This window comes from Anneissia japonica, unplaced genomic scaffold (genome assembly GCF_011630105.1).
Source record: "Anneissia japonica isolate Jap-2015-1 unplaced genomic scaffold, ASM1163010v1 scaffold287943_len491860_cov182, whole genome shotgun sequence".
In the NCBI taxonomy this organism is placed as follows: domain Eukaryota; kingdom Metazoa; phylum Echinodermata; class Crinoidea; order Comatulida; family Comatulidae; genus Anneissia; species Anneissia japonica.
In genome coordinates, this window is record NW_022736938.1 from 172,198 (window position 1) to 197,743 (window position 25,546).

At 33.4% G+C, this 25,546-nt stretch overlaps 2 protein-coding genes across 5 annotated transcripts in view; one reads left to right on the plus strand and one right to left on the minus strand.

Moving 5' to 3' along the window:
- The window catches only part of LOC117116954 (beta-adrenergic receptor kinase 2-like), a 118,820-nt gene extending 103,795 nt beyond the window's left edge, over positions 1-15,025 (plus strand). The window contains exons 17-22 of one of the 4 annotated variants that reach the window (XR_004446842.1): positions 260-413; positions 1,448-1,596; positions 5,453-5,566; positions 6,760-6,859; positions 7,825-9,927; positions 11,612-15,025. Coding sequence is in view for 3 of the 4 variants with exons in the window: in XM_033261098.1 (XP_033116989.1) it covers positions 260-413; positions 1,448-1,596; positions 5,453-5,566; positions 6,760-6,921 (579 nt within the window). In the remaining variant the exon portion in view is untranslated. Of the gene's footprint in view, positions 1-259; positions 414-1,447; positions 1,597-1,668; positions 1,815-5,452; positions 5,567-6,759; positions 7,568-7,824; positions 9,928-11,611 lie in introns of those variants that run through there. The other 3 variants (XM_033261101.1, XM_033261098.1, XM_033261100.1) reach the window with 3 other exon arrangements.
- Positions 15,026-15,691: 666 nt separating this feature from the next.
- LOC117116952 (neurogenic locus notch homolog protein 2-like) overlaps positions 15,692-25,546 on the minus strand; it is a 49,883-nt gene continuing 40,028 nt past the window's right edge. The window contains exons 22-30 of the mRNA XM_033261096.1: positions 24,997-25,131; positions 24,398-24,502; positions 23,896-24,003; positions 22,135-22,251; positions 21,441-21,548; positions 20,957-21,076; positions 18,916-19,029; positions 17,954-18,073; positions 15,692-17,570 (exon numbers count right to left, since the gene is read on the minus strand). Coding sequence (XP_033116987.1) covers positions 17,401-17,570; positions 17,954-18,073; positions 18,916-19,029; positions 20,957-21,076; positions 21,441-21,548; positions 22,135-22,251; positions 23,896-24,003; positions 24,398-24,502; positions 24,997-25,131 — 1,097 coding nt within the window. The 3' untranslated portion in view covers positions 15,692-17,400. The remainder of the gene's footprint in view (positions 17,571-17,953; positions 18,074-18,915; positions 19,030-20,956; positions 21,077-21,440; positions 21,549-22,134; positions 22,252-23,895; positions 24,004-24,397; positions 24,503-24,996; positions 25,132-25,546) is intronic.

The following is a 25,546-nucleotide window of genomic DNA, read 5'->3' on the forward strand; positions in this document are numbered from 1 at the left end:
GGGGACTGGAAATCGCACTCTCAGACTTCAATTTGATTGTAATTTTATTTCTTCCCCCCCCCCCCCCTTCCCCAACACCTAGCAACCCATTTGCTTTTCAAATTTAAAAAAATTAGGGAGTTGGAGATGGCAGGCCAGCTTTCCCACTCCCTTAAATCTGCCTATGTTACTTTAAGTTGCTAATTAGAAGTTTGTACACCACTCAGTCATATCATTCCATAGTCTTCACTCCACTGCATTACATATTTTTTTTCATCAGCTTGCTGATTCCGACCAGGAGCTCTACAAGAATTTCCCCATTACAATCTCGGAAAGATGGCAGCAGGAAATAGCAGAGACCGTCTTTGAAACAATTAATAGCGATGCCGACCGAGCTGAAGCAAAGAAAAAGGCCAAGAAAATGGATGAAGGAGGTATGACACGACAAATGGAATCTTTATCCGAGTAAAACCGGTTTTCACTATTCGAATTTCATTCGCAAGAATTTAAGGCATCCGTTTCGGTTCCTGAGCTCTGATTGGTTGCGCACTTTTTTCGCATCAGAAAAAGTAGAAACATTTCAAATTACTAATTTTTCTGAAGCAAAAACTCTGACAGAAATGTGAATATGTGCATGCATGCACCAATGCTTTCGTCTTGTGTGAATAAATTCGCAAGTGAAAAACAGGCTTAATCATCTCTCCACCTGGGCTGCCTTGCTTATCCGTTGTACAATATATTTCCATTTACTTCCCGTGCTGGCCAACTTTCTAAACTTTTCGTCATCATTTAATTGATTAGGACATAAAAAAGTCTTAGTGTTGCCCAATCCTAGCTAACTCAAAATTATAGAGACGCATTTATATTTGATAAGGATGAAATTGTCTTACTGTACTTGCAATGGCATTTTTTTGCCCATAAAATTAGTCCTAAAAACTTAACTTGCTGAACTTGGTTAGAGGGAAGTCACTGCTGATATTTACTTTGAATGCTTTGGTAGATATGCAGTAATTCTTCAAAGCTAATGGAATATATAATGTAAGGCTGTGCTACAGTATTTATACTTCGGTAGAGTTAAATACTGATAAAACTAATATTGCAGGTCTATGAGAAGAAACTCTGCTTTTGGTACAAAATTTCCTGTGTTCAATTCTACGAATGTTTCAGGGAAGGGGTTGTGAAATGAGAGAGGAGGATGGTGAAGAGAGAGGGAAAGGCAACAAAGATGGTATAATATTTGAGATATTGAATGGATCAATAATTTTACTATTTTTAATATTTTTAAACAATGGAACCAATTTTTTTTTTAGATGAGATGAGAAAGGCATCGCAGTGTTTCTCATTTTTTTGGTTGTTTACAGAAAAACCAAAACACAAACTCTCTGAAGAATATTTAGAATCTATCCCCGGATTCAAGTGACGGCGATGAGAACTTAAAATAACAAGTCTTCCTTTTTCTCAACAACAGACTATGCACAAGGAAAAGATTGTCTTTTACATGGTCAATTATCAAAATTAGGCGGACAGTTCCTGAATTCTTGGCAGAAGCGTTATTTCTTTCTATTTCCCAATAGACTAGAATGGCAAGGAGACAACGATAGGAACGTAACGTCCGCAGTAAGTACCGCCAATTTTTTAATACTAATCGACACCGGTTGTTTAACACCTGTAATGCTTACTTTTCCTCAGATTATGCTCGTGGAAAGGATACAATCATTCATGGACATCTGTTGCGTTTGGGTGGTTTGATTAACACCTGGTCCAAGGGGTATTACTACCTGTTCCCAAACCGGCTGGAGTGGCAGGGCGACGGCGAGAAATCAGTTGCCTCGGCAGTAAGTCCCAGGATTCAGTCGGTGGAATAAGTTTGCACACCTGTTTTTAAAAAAAAAGTAGAATACTTGTGATCCTGCACCCATTTCCTGCTTGTCTTCGTAGTTGTAACTTCCAAGTATATATACTACACTAGTGGATGTCTTTGTTGTGCTGTTTTGTGTTCTTGCTGTATTTGTACATTATAGTGAAGAATATACCTATTTGCATGCTGGGTGTATCTGCTAGTTACTGTAGCTCCTGGTATACTACCGTATATGTATCATAATACTATTGAATGAAAAATACAAATCATTTGTAGGATAATATTGTAGCCAATAATTGCATCTAATGTAGCAATTTGTTAGAAGAGCAAGACATGCAAGTATTTTTAAGAATGCACAACAGTTTCAGGCACCTCCCTTTTAATAAGTGGTGGTCACACTTTTATTCGTCGGACTTACGGTTCAGTTACTTGAACCGAAGAGTATTGAAATGGAAGAGGGGATACACAATATGCTTGTTTTCAGCATAATTGATTAATACCACCTTATACACTGCTATTCTAGATCTAAGATTCCCTATATTTGTCCACACTTGTATAATTACACAGTAGATCAGCACATGGTTTGGTTGAATTTACCACATGATGATCAATTTCGTAGAGGGTGATACACTACTGAAAGAAGCATGTGGAGTTTGATAGCACCTATAATACTTCCACTAAACCAGAGCATATATTCTCATACAAGAAGGCGCTGCATTTTTGGGGAATGCTTTTGCATACTTGGTAGAACATGATTGGGTGAAACGGATAATAGAAATGTTTTGAGACTTCGGCTATATATACCTCATCAGGCTGAAGCTGTGTACTTGGTAGGCCAGCTTGGTCGTTTAAGTAATGTATTCTAATAATCCAGCCCCCAGATAATTCTAGTATGATTCAAAGCATCACATTTCGGCAGGGTTGTTTCGGTAAATTTGTTTGCAAATGCTGGCAAAATCTGGAAAGTCGCAAGCCGCAGAGTTGAGGCCTGTTGTTGTACAGTGTGTTGTGCACTTGTCATCAGGAGCACCATGGGGAACCAGTAGCCTACAAGTATTTCTAAATGATCCATGATAACTTTCAGTAAAATTTTATGCTGGTATATAAGTGAAATCCCCCGCGTCACAGCCTGACACATGCCACTCTTAGGCATATGCCTCTCCGAAAATCATGTCATCTTTCTCTGTTGTGTTTTTTACCAATCTTTTCCAAACTATCATCTTTTTTTTCTCTACCTGCACATCTCTCCATCTTTCTCTTGGTTGTAGATAATAACACTTCTAAAATTGTATTGGTGATGGAGGTATTTACTATGTTATCCTCTTGAAATGAAACTTCTATGTAATTTTTTAACCATGAGGTATCCAGAAAAATATATTTCTGTCCACACTTCCAAAGAGTGCTCTCACCGCAGATATTAAAAACTGCCTTGGTGAAGCATTACTATTTTTTTTTCTATTGTTGTGCTTGCTTTTTTCAGTGTTTGTAATTTGTTGTAGAAATTAGGAATATTGTTTAGAAACTACTTTGGCATCCTTCCTCATTATCTCATTATATGCAATATATCATTTCATGTCCACCCAATTTTATATATATGTTCTGTTTAGTCAGTAATGCATGATGTTAGTAGGAAATAGTTTAATAACTATTTATCTTGTGAAAATTATATATTATGATGTTTAAAGTTAATTCGTATTATAATTCATTAAATGCTAGAGAACCATTCTCATATGCAGACGTATAGCTAATGTATGTATTGATCATATCACTATAAGCAACTGGTACAGTTCTGCAACCAGTACCGTAGTGTGATAAAAATATGTATATATATAAAACAAGTGCTTATAAAGTCGTTATTGTCTAGTTATTTTGGACACTATTGGAAATAGAAGCCTTATAAGCCAGGCACTGACATGCGTAAGTCGACGCGTTTCCATGGAGAACGCAACACCACAATGCACGCGCATTATCGGTGGCAGTCCAGACTGCCACTGACAATCACCAAAAAGGTGTCTTTTCGTCTAATATTTGCTGGGAGCACAGTTGAATTTGTTGGTCGTACGGCGGTTGTACGATGCAGTGAGTCATTATTTCCTTCGAAAATTATCTTCAGCTTTGTGGGGTTTTAGGCATTTTTTTCGGTTTCTTTTTTTTTTAGTGTAACTTGACTATAATTGCATAGTATATAATTATAAACACCATGATATATATACTGTCTCTTATACACATCTAGATGTGTATAAGAGACAGGTTCATATATTTATTTATATTATGTCTGTGTGTTTAATAATTTGATTATGAGCATTGAATCTCCAAAAATTGAAAATTTTGAGGCCATTTTTAGGCTATCCAAACCATAAAATTTTTGTCAAAAAACTACCTAAATATAGTCATGCTGTGCCTATATATGGACATGATGTGACGTTATCATGACTCATGACCATATTTGGGCATGTCACATGTTTTTGTCAAATAATACTTGTTAGTCTGTAGAAGGTTTAAGAACAAATTGTTGAATCAATTATGGGCTCACTTTTGACTGGTATTCTGTTTACGATTAATAGGTTGGCTTTTATTTGTTTGTTTAGTAAACCTGTTAGTGACCGTTCTAATCGTTTTTTGTTTTTTTTTAACGAATGAAATTTTACAAATTTTGATTATGAATTTTGTAGCACAAAGCTTTCTTCCATCTAAATGTAAAACCAGGAATTAGGTTATATATAAATCAACCGTAATGGTAAATGGTGTAGATGAACTTGTGTGTCTAGATATCACAAGTTAGAAAGTAAAGTGTTATTAAATTTCCAGCTAATGATTAAAATTTGTCAAATAAAAATATACCAGTCACTAATCGCAAAAGCTATACACAAGCATCAAACAATAACTCTTTTTGTTGATATCTGAGTGATGTTATTGGATTACTCTCTTTGCATAATTACAAGTCATTAGTAACATCCCCTTAACGATGATTACTCCCATTGCATAATTACAAATCATTAGTACATTCCCTTAGCACTTTTAGTAGGTTAAGTACATCTTATATTAAAGTCAGGACTAAGATAGGTTTCTGAGGAAGTGCCTATGTATGATGTGATGTCATCATAACCATAATTAAGCTTCTCATGTTTTTGTCAAATAAGCTTTAATAGGCTGAATAGGGGTTTGAAGATGATTAACTGTAGTAAATTAATCAAGTAGAGTTCATACAACTGTAATATAATATATTGTTATTATTTGTGTTTAATATTTTTTTGTTTATTGATGTTATTTTGATTTAATATCGATATTGTTATATAAGACTACAGTAATTTAAAGCTCTCTTTCTATTTATAAAATATTTTGATATTGCTACTATTTTTATTCTTATTTTTATATTAAGTATAATTTTTCTGATTAAATAATTAGTATTAATTACATTATTTTTTTTAACTACAACTATGTTATGCAAAAATCCTCAATTGATTTCAACAATATTCTAAAATAGGATTTTGGTAATAGATGAAATATTAAGATAATGATTGTGATAAAATGAATTATTATTATTATTATTATTATTATTATTGTTCATAAATTGTTTATTTTGAGGTAGTAATTCATTTACCTTTATTATTTCAGCAAAATGTGTTAACAATGGATCAAATATTAGCTGTAGATGAAGCCCAAATCAAGACATTCAAATGTATTCAGTTAAAGTTGAAACAAGACAAAAAATGTATATTAAGGGCAGAGGTAGGTTCCACAAACAAATACAAAGAAATCATAATACAATAGAAGCCCTTCTTTGGGATACCCCTATTTAGAGGACACCTATTTAGGGGACACTGTTCAGCCACAAGACAGGGGAAAGTAAATCTTCTTCACACTACTGCCAGCACCCCTATTAAGGGGACACTTTTGGTCCCAAAGGTGCCCCCTTAATAGGGGTTCTACGGTATTAATTGGGAGCTTGCGATTACACGATGACGGTAGGACGTAGAATGTAATGACGTCGCTAAAATTCATCAGCGCATGTGAGAACGTTAAGTTCTGATCGTCGCGTGGATACTAGGATGCAATTTGGCCAAATCTGCGTGTGCAGAGAACGTAGGTCGTCTGGTAGGATTCTGTTCTTGTGTTGTTGCACAAATCGAAAGCTCCCTTCTAATTGATTGAACCCATGACCCCAAGTCAGGCATCATACCACTAGGTCCCCAAGCTTGCGCTTGTGCATATTAACGGGAGGCAATTTATGGGAAAGCTCATTCCAGCTTCAGGATATAATACAAGCCATCACTTATTCTAAACAAAACCATTTAATCATTCTTAACTGCCTTGTAATCCTTAGCCTTTTCTCTCCCCTTCAATTTGAGCTAAGCTCCAATCAAATATACACCAGCAAAAAAAAAGAAGAAAAAACAATCGGACCAATAATGTTATTAAGACTGAACACCAAAACAGACCCATTTACATTTTGTATACTGATTAAGTAAAAGACCACTAACTTTGATTTGTTTTATGTGAGATAGTCTTGTAATTGTTCTACATAGGAGAATTGTTTGTTTCCTTTAAGGTCAGGCTCCAGAAAACCTGGGGAACGGTGAACAAGATACAGATTTTTGAATATATAAAAACTGGGGGAAAAAGTATATTTTTACAGGGGGGGGCGTAAACGCCCATTTTTACACCTTTTCCCCCAGTTTTTAAATATTCAAAAATCTGTGTCTCTTTCACCGTTGCTCAGTTTTTGATCAAACTGCTTTTTTCTGTCTTAGAAAAATCAGTTCTACAACATATCAAAAAAATGTTTTCCTCCGGAGCCTGACTTTAAATGTGATATGCCCATATTTGGGTGTATTATGACATCATCATGCCTATATATAGGCGCGTCACATCAAATTTGATAGTCATCACAAAGCATTATTGACCTCATTTTGTCTCCATAGAGTGATCCTGAGTTTGTGCAATGGATCAAAGAAATCCGTGAGGCATTTGAAGGAGCCCAGCGAATGCTTCGGAAGGGTCCAAAGATGTTTGCTGCCCAAGGTTCGTCCTCGGACATGTTAAAGCATGCCACTCTTGGCCGAAGCAACAGCAACGGTCACTAACTACGCCCTCACCTAAAACAGTGCTAATGCATATCCATTAATGCTTTGAATGCATAATTAACCTGCAAACTAATCCAGCCATTCATCCGATGGTTGCGAAATGTTTATTCATAACAATTTATGAATATTCAAAATTTTTTTTTTTTTTATGCATCTAGTTAGCATTCACCTTATTCGCCTTCTAACTGCTTAACTAAATTGAAAGCAATTGTTTTCAATATTACCCTTATTTTAAAAGCAATATCATGAATAATCTTAGAGGGGTGTTCTTTTTTTTTTCTTCAAAAATGTATTCATATATTTGTGTGGTTCATTTTATCAATCTCATTGTTTTTAAGCAATTGTTGATACAGATTTACTGTATTATTAAATTTATCATCATTATAATTAGCAAAAGTGTTGACAATGTTGCCATTTTTCACTCATCATTGGAATCATTTCTGCTATTTTCATGCTACCGATATTTAGTAGCATAATGACATGTATAATTTCCAAAACTAATTTATTTTTATTAAAATTCTTTGCTATTCTGGCGGCACTTTAAAAATAGATAGCTTTGTGTCCTTTGGTGACATTTGTTATAATTTTTTCTAGTCTTTATTTTCTTGTAATGGGCACACTAGTTATATATTCTTTCTATTTCTTTGGAAACAGGTTTAAGGTATTTAATAGTCTAGATTCCTTTATTTATTAAATCATTTTAGATTCAGTAAAAATTATATAGTTTTATCAAATTATTCAACCATAAAAAAACCCCCAATCCAATTTTTTTTCCTGCACTAACGTACGTTCCCGCAAGTAGGTTAGAATGAGACTGAGGTTTGTCATATGATTCAGTGAAAATGATGAGACATTGCTCTGGTTTGCCAAGCAACTGAACCGTCGTTGCTAATCATTTTACAGATTTTATGGATCCCTGAAAGTCAAAATTAAATGACAAGATCTGATAGCGAAAAAGTGAGTTTCCGGTTTAAATGTGAATGAACTACAAATGTTTTTATATTATTACTGCTATAAATATTATTATTATTGTTATTTATTTTTAATTTGCTTTAATTCTCCTTTCTATTTCATGGATATAAATGAAGTATATCTAGTTTCCTCTTTTGCTTTGTGTGCATAAGAGAGTTGTGTTAAACTCTCTTTGCATCGTCTTCGGACGTGTTTCTAACGTCATATACTAACTGTTGGCATTTGTCTCCTAATAACAACTGTTGTGATCGGTTGAGCGTACCACTGCACTCTTTGGTAGTTTTTCCGCCGATAATGCATCTTGCTGGTTCTTTTCTTTTCTTTCTAACATTTCATGTCTGTATACCCGCTTTATCATGATGTAAACAATACCTAGAAACAGATGGTCGTGGTATTGTCTTCGTATTGATCTCATTTGCATACATGGACAAATTGCAGGTGTCACTTTGCTAAAATAATTTCTAGAAATTTTGTCTCAAATTTGTAGTTTATACCTGTTATAGAATATAGTTACATTTTTTCATTGACAGTTTCTTGTATCCGTTGTATGTTGTCTTTATCCGTCATAGTTTTAGCACTAGGTAAACAGTCTTAAAAAACGAGGGGAGTGTTGTAAATTAGAAGTCTATTATATATGCACACACCCGAGGGGTTGCCTTGTTGTCAATCATACAGTATGTTGACATTTTAAATTTATTGTTGGCATACCCACCATGTTGGGCAAGATGTGTGTAGTCATAATCATTATTGTGATGATGATAAATGAAATAAAATTGTAGTGGGCTCTACCATTTTAACAATTCAGTGTAAGACTGTTTAAATGTTTCGTATTGCTTTATATCTTAAAAAGAAACAAAGATTTTTCCATTTTTTTAAATGTTTTAATAAAGTCATACAATAGGAATTATGGACATAAAGTCAATCTTTAAACATAGTGTACATCTATGATTCAAAGTGATTGTTTATTTTTAATGAAATGTTTTAATTAATCTTTGATTGGTCGACTTATTGACAATACCCTTGATTAAATTTCATAAATTTGAACCAAAAAGAAGCGTTTTGCATGCTCTGGTCTGTTCCCTCACTGTAACAATGGTAAATGTTCCTTTGAATGTGCATGAGTATAATTCTTGAAGCATATTGGGATATCATGCATATCACTTTTCTAATTAATACCATAAGAAAGTATGTCAAGTGTCACATGACCAGAATGTGCCTTTTGATTGGTCAATTTGTTCACTAGAAAATACATTGAAATTGGACAAATATTTTAGGTTATTGTTATTATTTTTTTTTTTTCCTTTCATTTTTGTTGTTGCATGTTTATATATGTCATGGGGACACAACTATTATTAGTAACTTGTTCAGTAAAACTCATGTATTAGTGATATGTACAGTATAAAGATTTTATACCGAAAGATGAACTCTGACTCTGTTAAATGTCGGTGCTTCTTGTTTTACTGTAGCAAAAGTAGGTACACATTTTTTTAATGATGATAAATGTTCTCTCCTATTAAAATATTAATAATACTGTATTTGTGCACCAGATATATTTGTTATTTTAAGAAATTGTGAACATGGAGTTGTTGATTAAGTGGGGAGAGAAAAGTATTGAATCATTATGAAGTGGTCAGAATTTGTGACAAATGAAGCCATTGTCTCTATTGTACAAAGTACTATGGAGGGCTATTATCTAGGCATATGTAAGAAATCCAAATTTGGAATTTATTGTGGATAGTTTAAGAAATTTCAGTATTTTCTCATATTTTCTTTTTCCACACTAAAAACCTCTGAAAATCACATATGAAAATATAAACCCTGTGTGTTTAATCTAAGACAAAAAAAAATTATGAATACTCATGAGTTCCAAAATGTTAAATGGGGTTTTTTCCTGAGGAATGCCTTGCATTATATAATGACCAATGAAGGTTTTTGTAATAAATTCTAATTTGTTAAATACTGTCTTTTTAATATACCACTGTCTACGTAATCTTTCTTCTTTTTTTGAGCCTGCAATGGGGACTAGATCATATAGTAAGTCTTCTACATTGTTATTTAAGTTGTGTTTGATGGATTTTGGTCTAGCACTATTAATGAACACAAAACTCACAAGACAGTTATTACATTTCCTTATTAAGGGATATGGTAAGAGTTTGTGCACAGAAGTGGCCGGTAAATACAGCAGCGAATAAATACCAAAGAACATGATATGATATCACACATCCAATGTACTAAATAAAACCAGAGAACAAAGGAATATTTAAAAACATCAAAATGCCAAGTAATAACACTCAAATTACATAACACTCAAAAAACACTTATATAACACTGAAGGACACTATGCATCATGGAACAGTCCCAAATGACACCCATTGCACACTCCTCATTCACACTGGTTGCAGTATACTAAAGGCCAATTCAAACTCAAATTGATCTTGCTAACATCTGGCTAATACTTTTTGTAAAGTTACTGTTCACTTCCCATTGTGCTTGCTTTCTATTTTATATTTATACCATCAATTCATTATGTAAAATGTCACTATATAACATTTTTAGCTACACAGTAAGTATGGTTTTTATCTTCTAATAAGTATACACTTCTATTTAACGTTTTTGATGATCGGTTACTCCAAAGAAAATAGAACTGCAGAGGTCCGACTTCCCTCATTTTGTGTGCACATAATGAAACGTCACAGAAAGTACTACCTCGAGATAGGGGGCGCCCTATTATAGTTTGAATAGAATTCTCTCAAAACTTGTCTTTTGAAGGACACATTTCTTCACTAAAACTACTAGATTAGGAGCTCTTGTAGTTCTTTGGTGTAACCCACTTCAACATTTACATTGTTTATCTACTACTATTTGATAGGTATTATATACATATAAAGTCGTATTATATATATATATATATATATATATATACATATATATATATATACATATATATATATACATATATACAAAGGTACATTTGTATTCTACTATCAATCAATTTTTTAAAACATTTTTCATGCATGAATAAACTAATATACTAACGTAGTGTTTAAACAAGGACTTATAACTCTTACCAGGATAGGAAGCTGGCTGGTTTAAGCCGTCTAGCTTGAATTAGCCTTATGTGCGGTATTGTTATGCTAATGAGCCAGATAAGCACAATCTGCACATGCTCAGAAAAATGAAACTTTCCTTTCTGGCCCACACTGCATAGTCCTTCGTTTAAATGTACACGTAATGGCTTGTCTGTACATTCAATATACTTTTATATACAATTTAATAGTATTTTATGTACTATTCAGTGCACATCTCTTATTCACTGTTCTGTGAAACATTTTATACATTATAATTATTATTGTTATTATTATTATTTTTATTATTATTGTTATTATTATTATTATTGTCGTCGTCGCCACCGCTGCTGTCGTCATTATTATTGTTACTATTTTACTATTTTTATTGTTATTGCTATCATACTACTACTACTATTGGTTATAGAAAACTAAATTATTATTTTTCTATTTGTTATTATATTTATGTTATAATGTTATTTTTATTTTTGTTATTCTTATTTCCTATTGTTATTATGTTGTTATTATTAATGCTATTATTATTATTATTATTTATTTTGTTATAATTTTATGTTTAATAAATATTTTTTGTCTTAATGTTTTATAAAAGAACCATTTTTAAAGTGTTATTAAATTTTTTTTTTCTTTTACAGGTAAAATTCTGTATAAAATCTAAAGAGTGATATTGTAAAGCAAGATAGATCAGTTACAGCTCAGGAAAGTTTCTCAACAGAAATGTTTCAAAAAATGTTTATCAAATCCAAGTTGTCATGGAAACAGTGATGACGTGCTATGACAAGGCTAGGCACAGAGTTCATTTTGTTTTCATGACAATCACTGATTATCTTATTGGTCAGTGAAAGGTCGCTGTGTCAGATGGTATTCCACTTCTGTAGATTGTAATGAACACAAAGATGTCACACAATGTCATGTATATATGTAGTGTTGTTGTATAAAAAATGGAAGATTGTGTTAGCAATGTCTCAATAAATTTGGCTGTTTTAACTGCATTTACAAGAAACTTTAAGGAGAGGATAAAGATTGTGAATGCTTAAAAAGTTAACAATATTTTGTACTGCTAGGCTGCATTCATCTGAAAAGTTCAAATTTGGTTCTGATGAAATAATTCTGCTGTTTGTTTTAAAGTGTACTACACCAAACAAGTTTGTAGCATGGGCGGTAGGCTGGGGGGGGGGGGTGAGTTCGGATACACACCCGACGGAGGTAAATTTTGTTCCACTAAGTGGGTTATAATAAAAAAAAATACAATTAAGTTTTCATTGGAAAAGAGAATTAGTATTCTCTACTATAACCTACCAGGCTAAAACCATTCTATGCCGGTGTGTAAAGTATTAATATTCAATTCATACATTCAAAATTGTCTAGGAGTTGTTATATATGTGTCCAATTGTTAGTTCTATTGTTTTAATTTAAATTATTGTCCTGATGTTTAATACATTCAAGAGATTTTAATTATGACATTTATAAATTATAATTTCATGAAGTTAAAAATCTGATATTTATTTGTAACATGTAGTCTGCTTCAAAGCTAGTAAAGAAATAATTTACCTCCAATTGAACTATGTAATTTATGAAATGTAGATACTTTTGCAGCAGCTAAAACATTCAGTGAAAATAAGTGTCAGACATTAAAATTATTTCAAACTTAAATTATGTAATCAATTGCGCCCTCAGTGTTTAAACATACAGACCATATGAATGTAAAAATCTCATCCTCTTTAATAAATAAAAACAACAGTTTTCCTTTGATAACGTCATTTGTAACCCATATTTGGACATGCATTTCACTACAGTATTAGGCAATATTTATAAGACAGTTCTTTTGCTAAAAATCCAACTTTATTCAAATTCAAAGTAAAGGTTATATAATGCTATATTTGATGAACAATGTGGGACCTCATATTGGACAAAATGGTGGACCGTAGATGGATATATCATAACACAGGGCCTGTAGTTATAAATCCTTTTTGAAATCGAAATGTATATCTTTTGCCCCATTATTTATTGAATATGTTTTTGCAGTATATTTTATGATGAAATGATAGGAAAAAAGTAGATTATAAAAAATATATATATATATATATATATATATATATATATTCATTATATAATTAATTACAGTATAACAATTTGATCAGGGCTGCAGAAATACTGATTTTATTCCAAGTGTTATAAAGCAGCACTTTGATGATAGTTTCCCTTGCTATTTATTACCTTTTATAAAACTATCAGTCATAAAGTTGGTTTATGGTTTATGATGTTAGGCCAAATAAATAAATATATGTTTCTCATTTTGATGGTTTGGCAGACATAGACCCCCATTGCTGAGGCCACTGGTGCAACTATACATCAGTGCTACTATTCATCAGTGCTTACAAAGATGCTTGCATTTATGTAGGTTTTGGTTGTTTTGCCTAGCATGTATTATTACCTTGTGACAAAAAATAACAAGGTAGCAGCCAAAAACATAGAGGGCGAATTGGAAACATATTTTGTATTTGCCCTGAAATGGCTTCTTAAGAATATGTAGTCTGTTGGTTTCTCTGTCCATGGATGTTAAAACGAATATGGACAGGTCTGCTTTCATAACTTAATTATCAGGTGACTCAATATTTTTAAAGTGGTAATTATATATGGTAAGCAGTATTTCAATTTACTGATGTACTTGGGTCATTTGACTACACCAACATGTAGGCAGACCTTTGAAATTTGAATATTTAAATAATATATATATATTTGACCTATGACCATATTTGGTGATTCAGGTCACGTTGTGTCTTATTTGATCATTCAAGCCTTGGGCTACCATGTACATGTATTGAACATAATGTACTACAGACTTTATTTTTTTTATCAAATCAATATGAGAGATACTAAATATCTTGGAAATAAAATTATGACCAATAACATAATGACTTTGATTGTTTAAAAGAAATATTTTATCAGAATTATATAAAATGTTGTGATATCAAATAGATGTCGTTCGTTAATAGAGTTTTAAAATCGGATTCAATGTCCTCAGAGTGTTTAACAAAACTTTACAAGACATTTTGGGAGATAAAAAATGTTTTTAATGTTTATTATAGGAATCAAAAGGACAAATTTTCACAAACGTTATCTGTATGTAGGCTATAGAAAGAAAAGTGTGTGGACTAGTAATATTAATAATGATGATTTGTAGATAATGTAGTTCATATTTTAATACCCATGTTGACATGGGTTCCATTCTAAACGATTTGTGGTCAATCAGGCCTTGTTATTAATGTTATTATTATTTTTATCTTCTTATCTATGGCCATCAGGTCTACAGTGTTTACTTTGGTCAATGTGTCTCGGAATAAAAGGGGGTCCATGTTTCATGTGTGATAAAGATGCTATGTTCTTAATTTAGGGTGCATAAATCTTCTGGTGAGGATTACATCAACGTTTTGTATCCCACCGAACAGTGACCATCAGGTTTGATAAAATCCCACAAAATGGATGTATTGTACACATGAAGCCCCACCGAATCTTGTAAAAATTTTAAAATTCATAGATTGATTTAAATTGGATCATAAATTCCAGTGAAGTACATCCTGATAAAACTGCATAACGCTTCAGACCTGCAAAACAGAGACTTAAAACATGTTATAGAGCCACTAAATTTTTGCTCGGCTTGTACAAAAAAAAATGTGGTATCTCCCTTGTTATAGCATCTTAATGCACTTTTTTTTTTACGCAATTTCTGATTCCAGCAATTTATGCTGATTTTAGAAGTTTTGGTCCATTTATTTAATCAGCACATGGGAGTCTTATATCTTATAAAGCATACATCCAACCCCAGACATAATAATAAAGCAATGTTGATTAAAAAAATAAATAAATAAAAAGGAAAATATGCAAATACATGCGTGGCTTCAATCTTTAGTAATGAGCAATGGTACAATGGTATAGAATTCATCCCTACATGAGAATTCGCATGGCTGGTTTTGTACTATAACTCTAGAATGACTTGTGTAATTTCAGTTATGTGTATCTATTAAAAACTGTGGTTTCAATGATGCAAATTCTCTGTATGTTGTGCTTATTTTTTCGGTAGTCATTCGTTCATCGATTTCATCTAGAGGCGTATCAGAGGGGGCGTTTTCATGACTCCAGATACGCCACTGATTTCATCAACATCATTGTCATAGTCATCACCATTATCATTAAAGATGGTTCTCTAAGTAACAATAAACTGTTGTATGCCGTTATTCAGTAGTCGTAATGTGCCTATGTTGTCATGATGTGACATGTCATATAAGTTTTAAATGTGATAATTTGGAAAGGGCTTGAAAGCATATCAAGGTAAAATTTTGAAGTAAAAGAAAATGAAAATTTTAATTCCACATTTGAATTGCTTAATTTGTATATTTAAGTAAATTATCGGCCTACTTCAAATAAAAAATTTGAATGAAAAAAAAAAAAAATCCTCCGTCAATGTTCGGACAGTGAGGTAGCATCTTTCTTGTATTCATTTGCTTAGATCCTGAAATTGGCTGGCAATCAATTTAAGGGCGTTTGTAGTAAAATGTAAACCGATGAAAACTACCTTTTTCAATCTGTTTCTTGTCGAAATTGGAAGCTAATAAATTATTAGATTCTTTTAAATGAGCTTTAAAACTTGTTAACATTTTAAGATATTTTCCTGTCTTGGACTCACAGTACATCATTAAACTTAAAACGATGGCAAGTAATTTCTTCTTCCAAACCCTTTATTGTAAAAACAAATCATTCTTTGGTGCTATATTTTCTATAAATATACAAATCGTGCATCTTATAAAGCTACTACCGTACTCATATACGACTTCGTAAAAAAGAAAGTATATTTAACTCGCATTTTATATCAAAATTTTAATAACTAAGCGTTGTCAAGCATTTACTCTATTGATGTTTAACGTACAGTACACCTATAAAAATATGTGATTTTTTTTTTTATCAAAGATGTACACAATATAAATTTTATCATTTCTGATCTTCAAGCTAAATTAAATTTAATATATTTAAGAAAGTAGGTCGTAATACCTATATTTTTAGAAACAGTACAAGCATTATTGTTATTGTTATCACTATGATATTTATATAACATATAAACTGAGGGATTCCAGGTTGAGTTGATGTTTATATCGCACATAATTTGAACTGAAAAGTTTTAAGGCAATATCATTAACATCACTTGAGTTCCTCAATTTCTCGCCGTCTCAATGATAAAGACGACAGTATATCACCCTTTACATAATGATGCATTATCTATGGTATGCCCTCTTGTGGTAAATATTTTTTTTTTTGCGTATTCGCTTTCAATAAGATTCTACATTACAGCACTTTACATTCTTTATGAAGATCAGAGCGCTTTTCGCATTTTTTGTATATTTCTAATAGATTGTAATGAAAAGGTGCCTGCCCTCTTCCCCTATAAAATCAATTGATAAAGTGGCGAGCAAAGCAAATCTTATAAACACAACATGGCTTTCTCAGCGATTTTCGCGTAACAATAGAAGGGTCGTTTTGGCACAGAAAAGTAATCACTTTTGGGAGAGGGCGTCCTAGTCGTTGCCATGGTTCCTAAATGGAGTGTTCGTGTTACGCCAAATTTTGTTACCCAAATACGTTAATTGTTCCTTAATTGTTCTAAAGAGAGAGGGCGCCGTACACTTACAGAATTTGCACGCGGAAAATCGCGGAGAACGTGTTTATAAGATCTTTGGTGGCGAGATAGAATGACCAGCGGTGGCTCCAGAAATTTTCCGACTATAACTGAATTAAATTTTTTTTTCAAGCTCATAATTATTACAAGCTAATCTATACACATAGTTTAAAAGGGTGTATACAACACAGGCTCAACACCATTATAAGCAGTGAATGATCTGAAAACATTTCATTTGTGGCATGACCAGTGAAATATTCTCATCACATACAAGCATCATATACAGTTTTGTGAATGCTCTGCTAATTATGTAAACTAATTAAGCCTAATAAACAATTCTGTTAAGCATTTATATGAGTTTATAATCAATATTGCATAAGCTACATCCACCTTCATATTTTCAAAATGACAGCAAATCGTTTTCGACCTCTGTTGTATGTATACAGCTGGACTCTGCATTTCTTGATATAGCAAGTAAAGCTATGTCCACACTATTAAAATGACGTGTGAATTGCCAATGGGCATGGTGACATCATAACATGCATATTTGATAGTGTGAATAGAGCTTTAGGGTCTGTTCACACTATCACGTGATATGCCTTTGTAATGTGACATCATCATGCCCATATGTGGGCACTAACATCCAAATTTATCACATAGAATAGTGTGGACAGAGCTTCAAACCCTGCTGTTTGTACGGTACTTGATCATCAATGCGTCATTTAGTCGATTCACGTTATACGAATACGTGAGCTTTTAAGCGGATGGTTTTATGAGGCTGTCGTCGTCGCTATCATGACCACAAACACAGTACGCTACGATGACGAACAAGATGAGAAGAATGACAATTAAACCGATTAGCACCAACCACCAGATGTCAATAGGCAGGTCATCAAGAGTGCTACTTTTTGCACTGTTTGGTGAAACTAAGAAAGAAAGTAAATAATTTTAAAAAAATGTATGTACAGTATACGGTTGAGAGTTTAGTTGTTTACACACTCGCAGAATGTCGTCTTTAGTGTCTAAAATTTATGTATAATTATAACATACTGCATGGAGGTAAGAGTATATATCTATTGTGCTATGAATGATTTAAAAAAGTATAATTTCGGTGAACCCATCTTGTTAATGCTTAAGATGAGGGCTTTATCATATTTATCTCTGTTATTTGTGGTGCATCAAGAACTAGTGCTGTTCAACTACGCATGTCAAAGGAGTGTGAATCCCTCTAGAACATTGTAAACTAAGCTGTATAATTTTTGCCAGCGTGAACGTGAAGATAGGCCCTACGTGTAAGAGAATACTTTACCATCATTGTCACAATTTAAGTCCTTGTATCCGTTGGTACATGAGCATGAATATTCCGAGTTTCCCATTGGGATACACGTTCCACCATTTTGACAGGGGTTCGAATCGCATGGTAGCGCTCCTACAAAAGAATATATTAAAAGACGTCATTGAAGAGCGTACGTCTGTTTGGAGTGGTGATGGTTGGGGGTGGGGAGGGGCTATCATGAATCCATGTTCTGGGCTGGGGTACGAAAAATTGAGGAAATGAAGCCTCTAGAGTCATTTCATTTCAACGATTTTCAGGCGTCATTCTTCACACTTTCCCCAGAATTCGCCGATGTATTTTCAATTTATTGTATTTAGAAGCATTATTCAGGCCTACTTTCATAATTTAATGGTGTATTAGTTATGCATGTTATTGCTGTTTTCAAATTGGAACCTTTGGTAATAGAAAAGAAATTGTTATTTAACGTTGTCGGCATTTAGCAATAAAATACATTTTCATATTATGGCTATTATAAATGACACTGGCCTGAAGGCGGGGCTGCCGAAATTTGTAAATTGTTTATGCTTCAACACGGCGTGATATGAGTGAGTAGCACGACTTATTGTGGACTTGCTAAATTTGCAATGCTCATTCTTCACTATAGCCTAGCCTTCCGAGCCTAGATTTTTCTTGCCACAAGTCTCTTGTTATAGTTTTCCTCCTTTTGGACAGCACCGTCAATGAGCGAATTAAGTTGAGTAGCCTACCGATTCCCGAAAACAGAAATAGAGTATGGGACGCCAGTTAAATCTGATAAGGAAACACACCAAGCACAATAGAAAGAATATTTTTCACAGAATTGGCTGAGAATAACACACATTAGCGCGTCCAACCCGGGATATATTATACAATTAATAAGGTGGTAAATATTAATACATTTTAAAATATGAATTTTAACTCTGGAACCGCATTATTCAAAGCGCATGCATACTTACCTTTAATTTCACAATTGTCACCAAACCATGGAACAGGACAGAAACAGTAATATCGATCTATCTCTGTAAAGCATCTTCCATCATTTTGACACGGATCTGACATGCAGTGATTAACTAAGGTAAAAACACATAGTGTTAATAAATCGTTTTTTTTAACCATTTGTCACAAACAAGTTAATTCTTCCTTGTTAAAGTTTTTCTCCTGGGGAAACATCGTGGATAGTTTCGAAGTTAGAGTAGTATTTTGTTTTGTTCTTTTTTTGTTTTGTTTTTGCAGGTAGTCTAACCCCGTTATGAGAACCATGGTACACAGAGAAGTTATACTGACGGTATATGGTTCTATAAAATGAACACCGAAGACCCAAAAAACAAAGACCCCTATTTTTTCTCTTTTATTTTGATGATAATTAATACCCTAGTCTATCATAAAAATTGAAAATTATAACATTTTTTGGAAGTCTGTAAATTTTCAAGGGTCTTCATTTTATGGACACCCTATATTTGTGTCTATAAAACGAAGACATAACAAAACGAAGACCTCCAATTATTTCTTAATTATCTTATTAAAAGTATTTCAAATTCATCATAAAACAGTTGCCAAGTACCTATAGTATTTCATTATTTCACCGGAATAAAATAATGAGGAAAATCAAGGAATACTTAAGTGACTTCGTTTTATGGACACCCTATATGGGTATCTACAAAACGAAAAACGAAGACCCATATTTTTTTTATCTTTTTTTAATGATGCTACACCAGGCTATCACAAAATAATAATGACGAGATTATCTGAACTTTTATGTGTGAAATTATCAAGGGTCTTCGTTTTATAGACACCCTATATGAGTGTTTACAAAACGAAGAACGAAGACCTGAAAAACGAAGACTTCCAATTGGCAATATTTTTAGGATGATTTTGAAATAGGGCCTACTTTCAATGAGATGATTGAGAAATAATTTGAAGTCTTCGTTTTCCAGGTCTTCGGTCTTCGTTTCATAGACACCCGACGGTATATTCTCATATAACTTAAAAAAGTATCATAGTTGGCAGATAGGTGGGTGAGTGAACTGTCATTGTATCCAGTCTACTGAAATGTAGTTGATGGACGATATAGGCTTATATTTCCCCGTCCCGAAATCAAAATGTTTGAAAGGACGTGTCAGCATCTCCACCGATCGCACATAACAATATTTAAAAAAATTTTTGTTTGCCCTCTTCCACCCGCCTCTAACTCACTAAAAAAATAACTCCGTTAAAAACAAAGTTTGTTTAGTTTTTTTCTTTACAAATTAAAAAAAAATGTGAGTGAACTTATTTTTGACAGATGCCCTACAAATTAGTCTAAAGTTTATTGTCTGATGTAAGATATTGCCATTCTAGGCCTCTGTCGGTTATTTTTATTCCATCTGATGAGTATATTAAAAAAAAAAAAAAACATTCGCCCATTTTTATCATTTTTTAAAAAGAAGGGCAAACAATTTTTTTAGGCCTTGTAACTGAACTTTACAACCTTTAAATTGATAAACTTTACAAAATGCTGACACATAGTCGTACATTCGCCACCCCCTCCCCCCCCACCCCAGCAGCAGCCAAAAAAAAATCAATATGTCTACAGTACAATAGGTAAGAGAGTACCCCAAAAAGTTACTCTCTCGACCACAGTTTGGGCGCCCTTCGAACCTTAAGCCTCGACTGCAACTCGCCCCACCCGGAAAAAAAAATCTGGATCCGCGACTGATATTTGTTGACAGTGCACCTTTCTAATTCGAGACCACTTTTTCAAAGAACCAAGTAACAATCAATCTGTTAACACAAAGCTAACCCTGTAAATGTAGACCAAACCCCGAAACCACCCCAAATCTCGAATTGCAGGGCGATTTCTTTTTATATTGTGAGACAGTGACACATCATGCGCACACATTTTTGGGAGAAAAAAGAAAACACTGTGACAAAGAAAATCTGTAAAATGTAGAGAACATACCGATATAGGCAATTCACAAATATTTGACACATAAAACGTGAGTTTTGATAGGCTTTTACCTGAGGCATCTTGGCATGTTACACCGCTCCATCCATTTTGACACATACATGTAAAACCGGTTTCCGAATTTGTACAAACACCATTATTAGCACATGGCGTGCCCGCACAATGATCAATAACTGAAATAAATACTGGGTTAGTCATTTATCCATTGATTAATTGACTAATCAATTGAGCGATTAACTGACTTGATTGATTGCATGTAACCAGAACATAAACATAGCTATGGTTCAGTGTACACACGGTAATTACTATTAGCCTTAATAAGCCAATAGGCCTATTATATGACAATGTATTGATTTTATTTTTGGGTGCTGCCGACACAAAATAAATAAATAAATAAATAGTATTAAAATATATACAAATATGATCGTAAAGTATGTATACTTGATAGCCAATAATTATAATTAGAGCCTCATATTATGATTGTTTAATTAATATTTATTAAAGAAATGTATAAAAATATAAACAAAAGTGTTGTACCTTCAGAGCAATCAATACCAGCATAGCCAGTTCCTGTGCAGTCGCACGAAATTTCGCCTTCATCCGAACATGTCCCACCATTTTTGCAGGTATCACTATGACAGGTGCCTTGATATTTAAGAAAATTATAATATTGGATAATTGTATGTCCGTAGCGTACTGTATTTGCCGCACTTCGCCCTTGCGCGAAGGATTCCACATATTGGCCTACCAACTGCCCGCACAGCAAAAAGCCAGCACGCAATGTGCTCGTTTATTTTTTATTTTTTTTGCAGAATAGGACATCCCTTTGTGGCACTGCAGGCAGCAAGTTTGTCAGTAGATAAAGCGTTCTGCGATTTTTTTTAATGTTAGGGTATAAACACTGAAACGTCTTTCTATCGTCGTAATGTGTTGCTTATTAGATACGGTAACAATTGTTGATCTTACGGTAGGCTATATTACAGCGGAATATTATAACCAAATTTTACAAACTTTAAATTGATATACTCTACAAAATGCAGGCACTACATCGCAGACATGATTTGTTTATACACCTTGACCTTTGACATAGTCATACGCAATTGAAACAACTATGACAGGGCATATTAGAGAGGAAGAAGTTTGTTGCATTCATATAGCGCCTATACAGTGTAATACTCAATCTTGGGATTGCCTCAATGTGTGATAAATTTGTCGCTCAGATCTTACTCACCCATTTGACAGAAAGTACCAGAGAAGCCGGATGTGCATATACACGTGATACTGCCTAACGTGTCAGTGGTACACGTACCACCATTTCGACAAGGTTGAGCGTCACATTCGTCGATCACTAAAATAATAATAATAATAATTTTAAGCTGACGTCAAGAATGTGAACCTCGATAGATTACGGTTTTTTATGTGGATATCAAATTCTGATTGGATGACATTATGATTATGGATTTGATCAGGACAATAACACCCAGTCAGAAATAGGAATTCGGTCTAAGACTAGTGTTGCTATAGCCACGACGGGGTGGCACTGATGATTTTTGATAGGCTTAAAGTAAAGATGAGAGGCTCAAGATATGCGACTTGCAAAAAAGAAAAAAAAAGAGCATTATGTAGGCCTAGCTGTTGTGTGACGGTAAAGATACTCACGTTCGTGATATAAATCTGGCAAAATTAAAGATATACCGGTACTATCCAGGTGTCCCAAATTGTAAATTCGGGAGACCTGCAGTGGCGGAGGAATTCGAAATAAAGGGACTTTCAAAGATGGAACAGGGAGGTATATAAACTTACCTCCCTGGATGGAAGGTCTAGATGGCCGAAAATAGCACTCACTCTCGCAAACTTAAATTTGAATATAATTGTCTTTGTTTCTCCATTTTATTTAAGGACTTTCTGAAAAAAAAGTAGGACCTGGTAGCCCTACACTGTCTTCTAAAATATATTGGAAAAATCTCAAAGAATTTAATTAAAATGTTAAATAGTAAAATAGTTAATTTAACAGAAAAATAAGTCATTAACTTCCAACCAGAAACAGACCGGGAAAAAGTAAATTTTAGCTGATTTTCAGATATTGATTTTTTCATTTTTATTTATATGTTTATTTATTTGTTTATTTTTTTCAATTTTTAAAATTTAATTTAATTTTATTGTTTATCAGCAATTAACTTTAATGTACGCAAATTCAGCAATTCACACATGGAAACAAATTTCTAAATCATTTTAGCTTACAACAGAGTATCTACGTGGTAACAATGATATGGTAGATAATTGTCAATAGCTAAGGCCAAACACATGAGAAGCTCATGATGTGTGATTCACAAAAAATATAAATATTGTTGCTGTTGCGATGGTAACGATGCTCACTTTCCAATCCTAAGGTCACGATATAAATACTGGTAGATTTAATTAAAATGATTTTAATACGACAAACACCACGTCCCAAGTTTCATAATGAGCCCTGATCTGGCATCGAGAGTCCTAAATAATCATTTGTGCAAAAACAAGCCAAACCAGCCACTCGTCACAAACATTAATAATTTAGTTATCAGAGTTAAAATTGTAATGAGGGCTATAAAATGCTAAAAGAATCATTTAAATCGGACATTTCGTTATGAAGTTACAGGAGTTTAAACACACGTACAGTTGTTTAAAGAGAACAATATTTGAGAAATCAGCCTTTTTAGAGTTTATGATTTCGGGCATTTCTCAGACAGAAATCATTCACCAAATTGTTAAAAATTGTTGTTTTAACATTGAAAATGTAAAAAAAATAAGAGCATAGCATGATGTATAGATATAGTGCAATAGATTTTAGTTTAGTGCAATAGAATTGATTGAAAAAAATTTGACATTCCAACATGTGTTGGTCATTATCTCTAAAACAGGATTTTCGATGAGTGACTGGTTTGGCTTGTCTTTGCCACATTTATTGGATTGATCATGCCTCTTTCATGATAATCAACAAATACACAGGGCTTACTCATGTCGCATGTATCTCCTTCGTAGCCAGCCGTACACGTGCATTTGTGTACAATTCCAGAAGTGAAACAAGTACCGCCATTTTTACAGTAATTAGTTGGGCACAGTTCTGCAAATAAAAATTGTTTTTACACGTTTTCAGTGAAATACAGTATTCAATATTCCATTTTATTTATTTTATTTAATAAAACAGGTTAGGAGAGACAAAAGTGACAAAGATCACACAACATGTCGGAGTTACCTAAAAAATGTCCTAATGCCTAAAAAAGTACATACTGTAGTTATTCAATTAGATAACCAAAGAATAAAGGTCGTAATCCTACATTAGTATAAAAGGTCGTCTGGAGCACGTACATTCTAATGTTTATTGTCTTGTTAAAGTTTAGACTAGGCCTGTACATCGAAACCAGTAAAATACAGTGTTGCGTATATGTAAAACATATTGTTAAAGAATTAAATTTTGGCCTGGAACTACTGTAATCGGCATTGTGATATTAGCTTACCGTTTTGACAATATTCTCCGGTGTAGCCTTCTCCACAAAAGCATTTAGAGTCACCACCAACAATACTACATACACCGCCATTCAGACACGACTTAGTACATATTTCTGAAGAGAGTAATTTATTTTATTTTTTTTTGGCACACTCCTATTATGAGGACACTATTTCGGCCACAAAATGAGGGGAAGTAGACCTATATCTTTTAACACTACAGCCTACCACTATTCAGGGAACACTTCTATTAAAGCCACACTATTATTATGTTGCTTATCCTCAAAAACTAACAATTAGTAGTCAGAGACTAAATCAGCAGGGATATTGAAAAATATTTTGTTGCCCTGTCCGCTCGGCAAAAAGAGGCACCATTAATAATTTGTTAGAACGTGTTTAGAACTATTTAGCCTACTATAGCCAGGGAAATGTAATATAGCTAGCAGTGGTTCCAAATTGTCTTGTTCTGTAAAATTAATTACATTGACAAATTGTTTATATTTCTGAGTGGATACAAATGTTTTGGGTAAATATAAACTGGCGGAAAGTGAGAACTTTCTATATTATCAATAGGATAATGCAGAATAACAAGAACGTCGTTAGTACACACCTTGGTGACAAAGAACTCCTTCGAAGCCCATTGGACAAGCGCAAACATAGACATTATTTATAATACTACACGATCCACCGTTTCTACAATAATCAGATGGACACTGTAGACCTGGTGCTGATGTTCCACTTATAACTAAAAATGAAACAAAAATAGTATTAAAATAGTGGGCTTATTAAAAACTATAACATATTCATCAAGGTTTAATTAATTTAAATTGGAAATAATTTCTGAAAAGTTTAGAATTATCGTCATTCGAAATCCGGGAGCTTCTGCTGTCTATGCAGACGCCTTAACAAAATATTTCATTGAGACAACACTTATTAAAATAATTTAAATTAATCAAAGACACTAGGTTACAAACTCAACATTTTATTTTGCACTACAGACTGTTTCATGAGGGCACAGCCTCCATCACCAGGTGCTCGGCTCTGAATCTGTAACCTAGTGGTCTTTGATTACTTACTTAAAGGTATTCATATTGCTCTACGTGTGTATTGAGCACTTTCGTCTTCATGATCTGGTTCAAACTAACCACGCAGATTATATA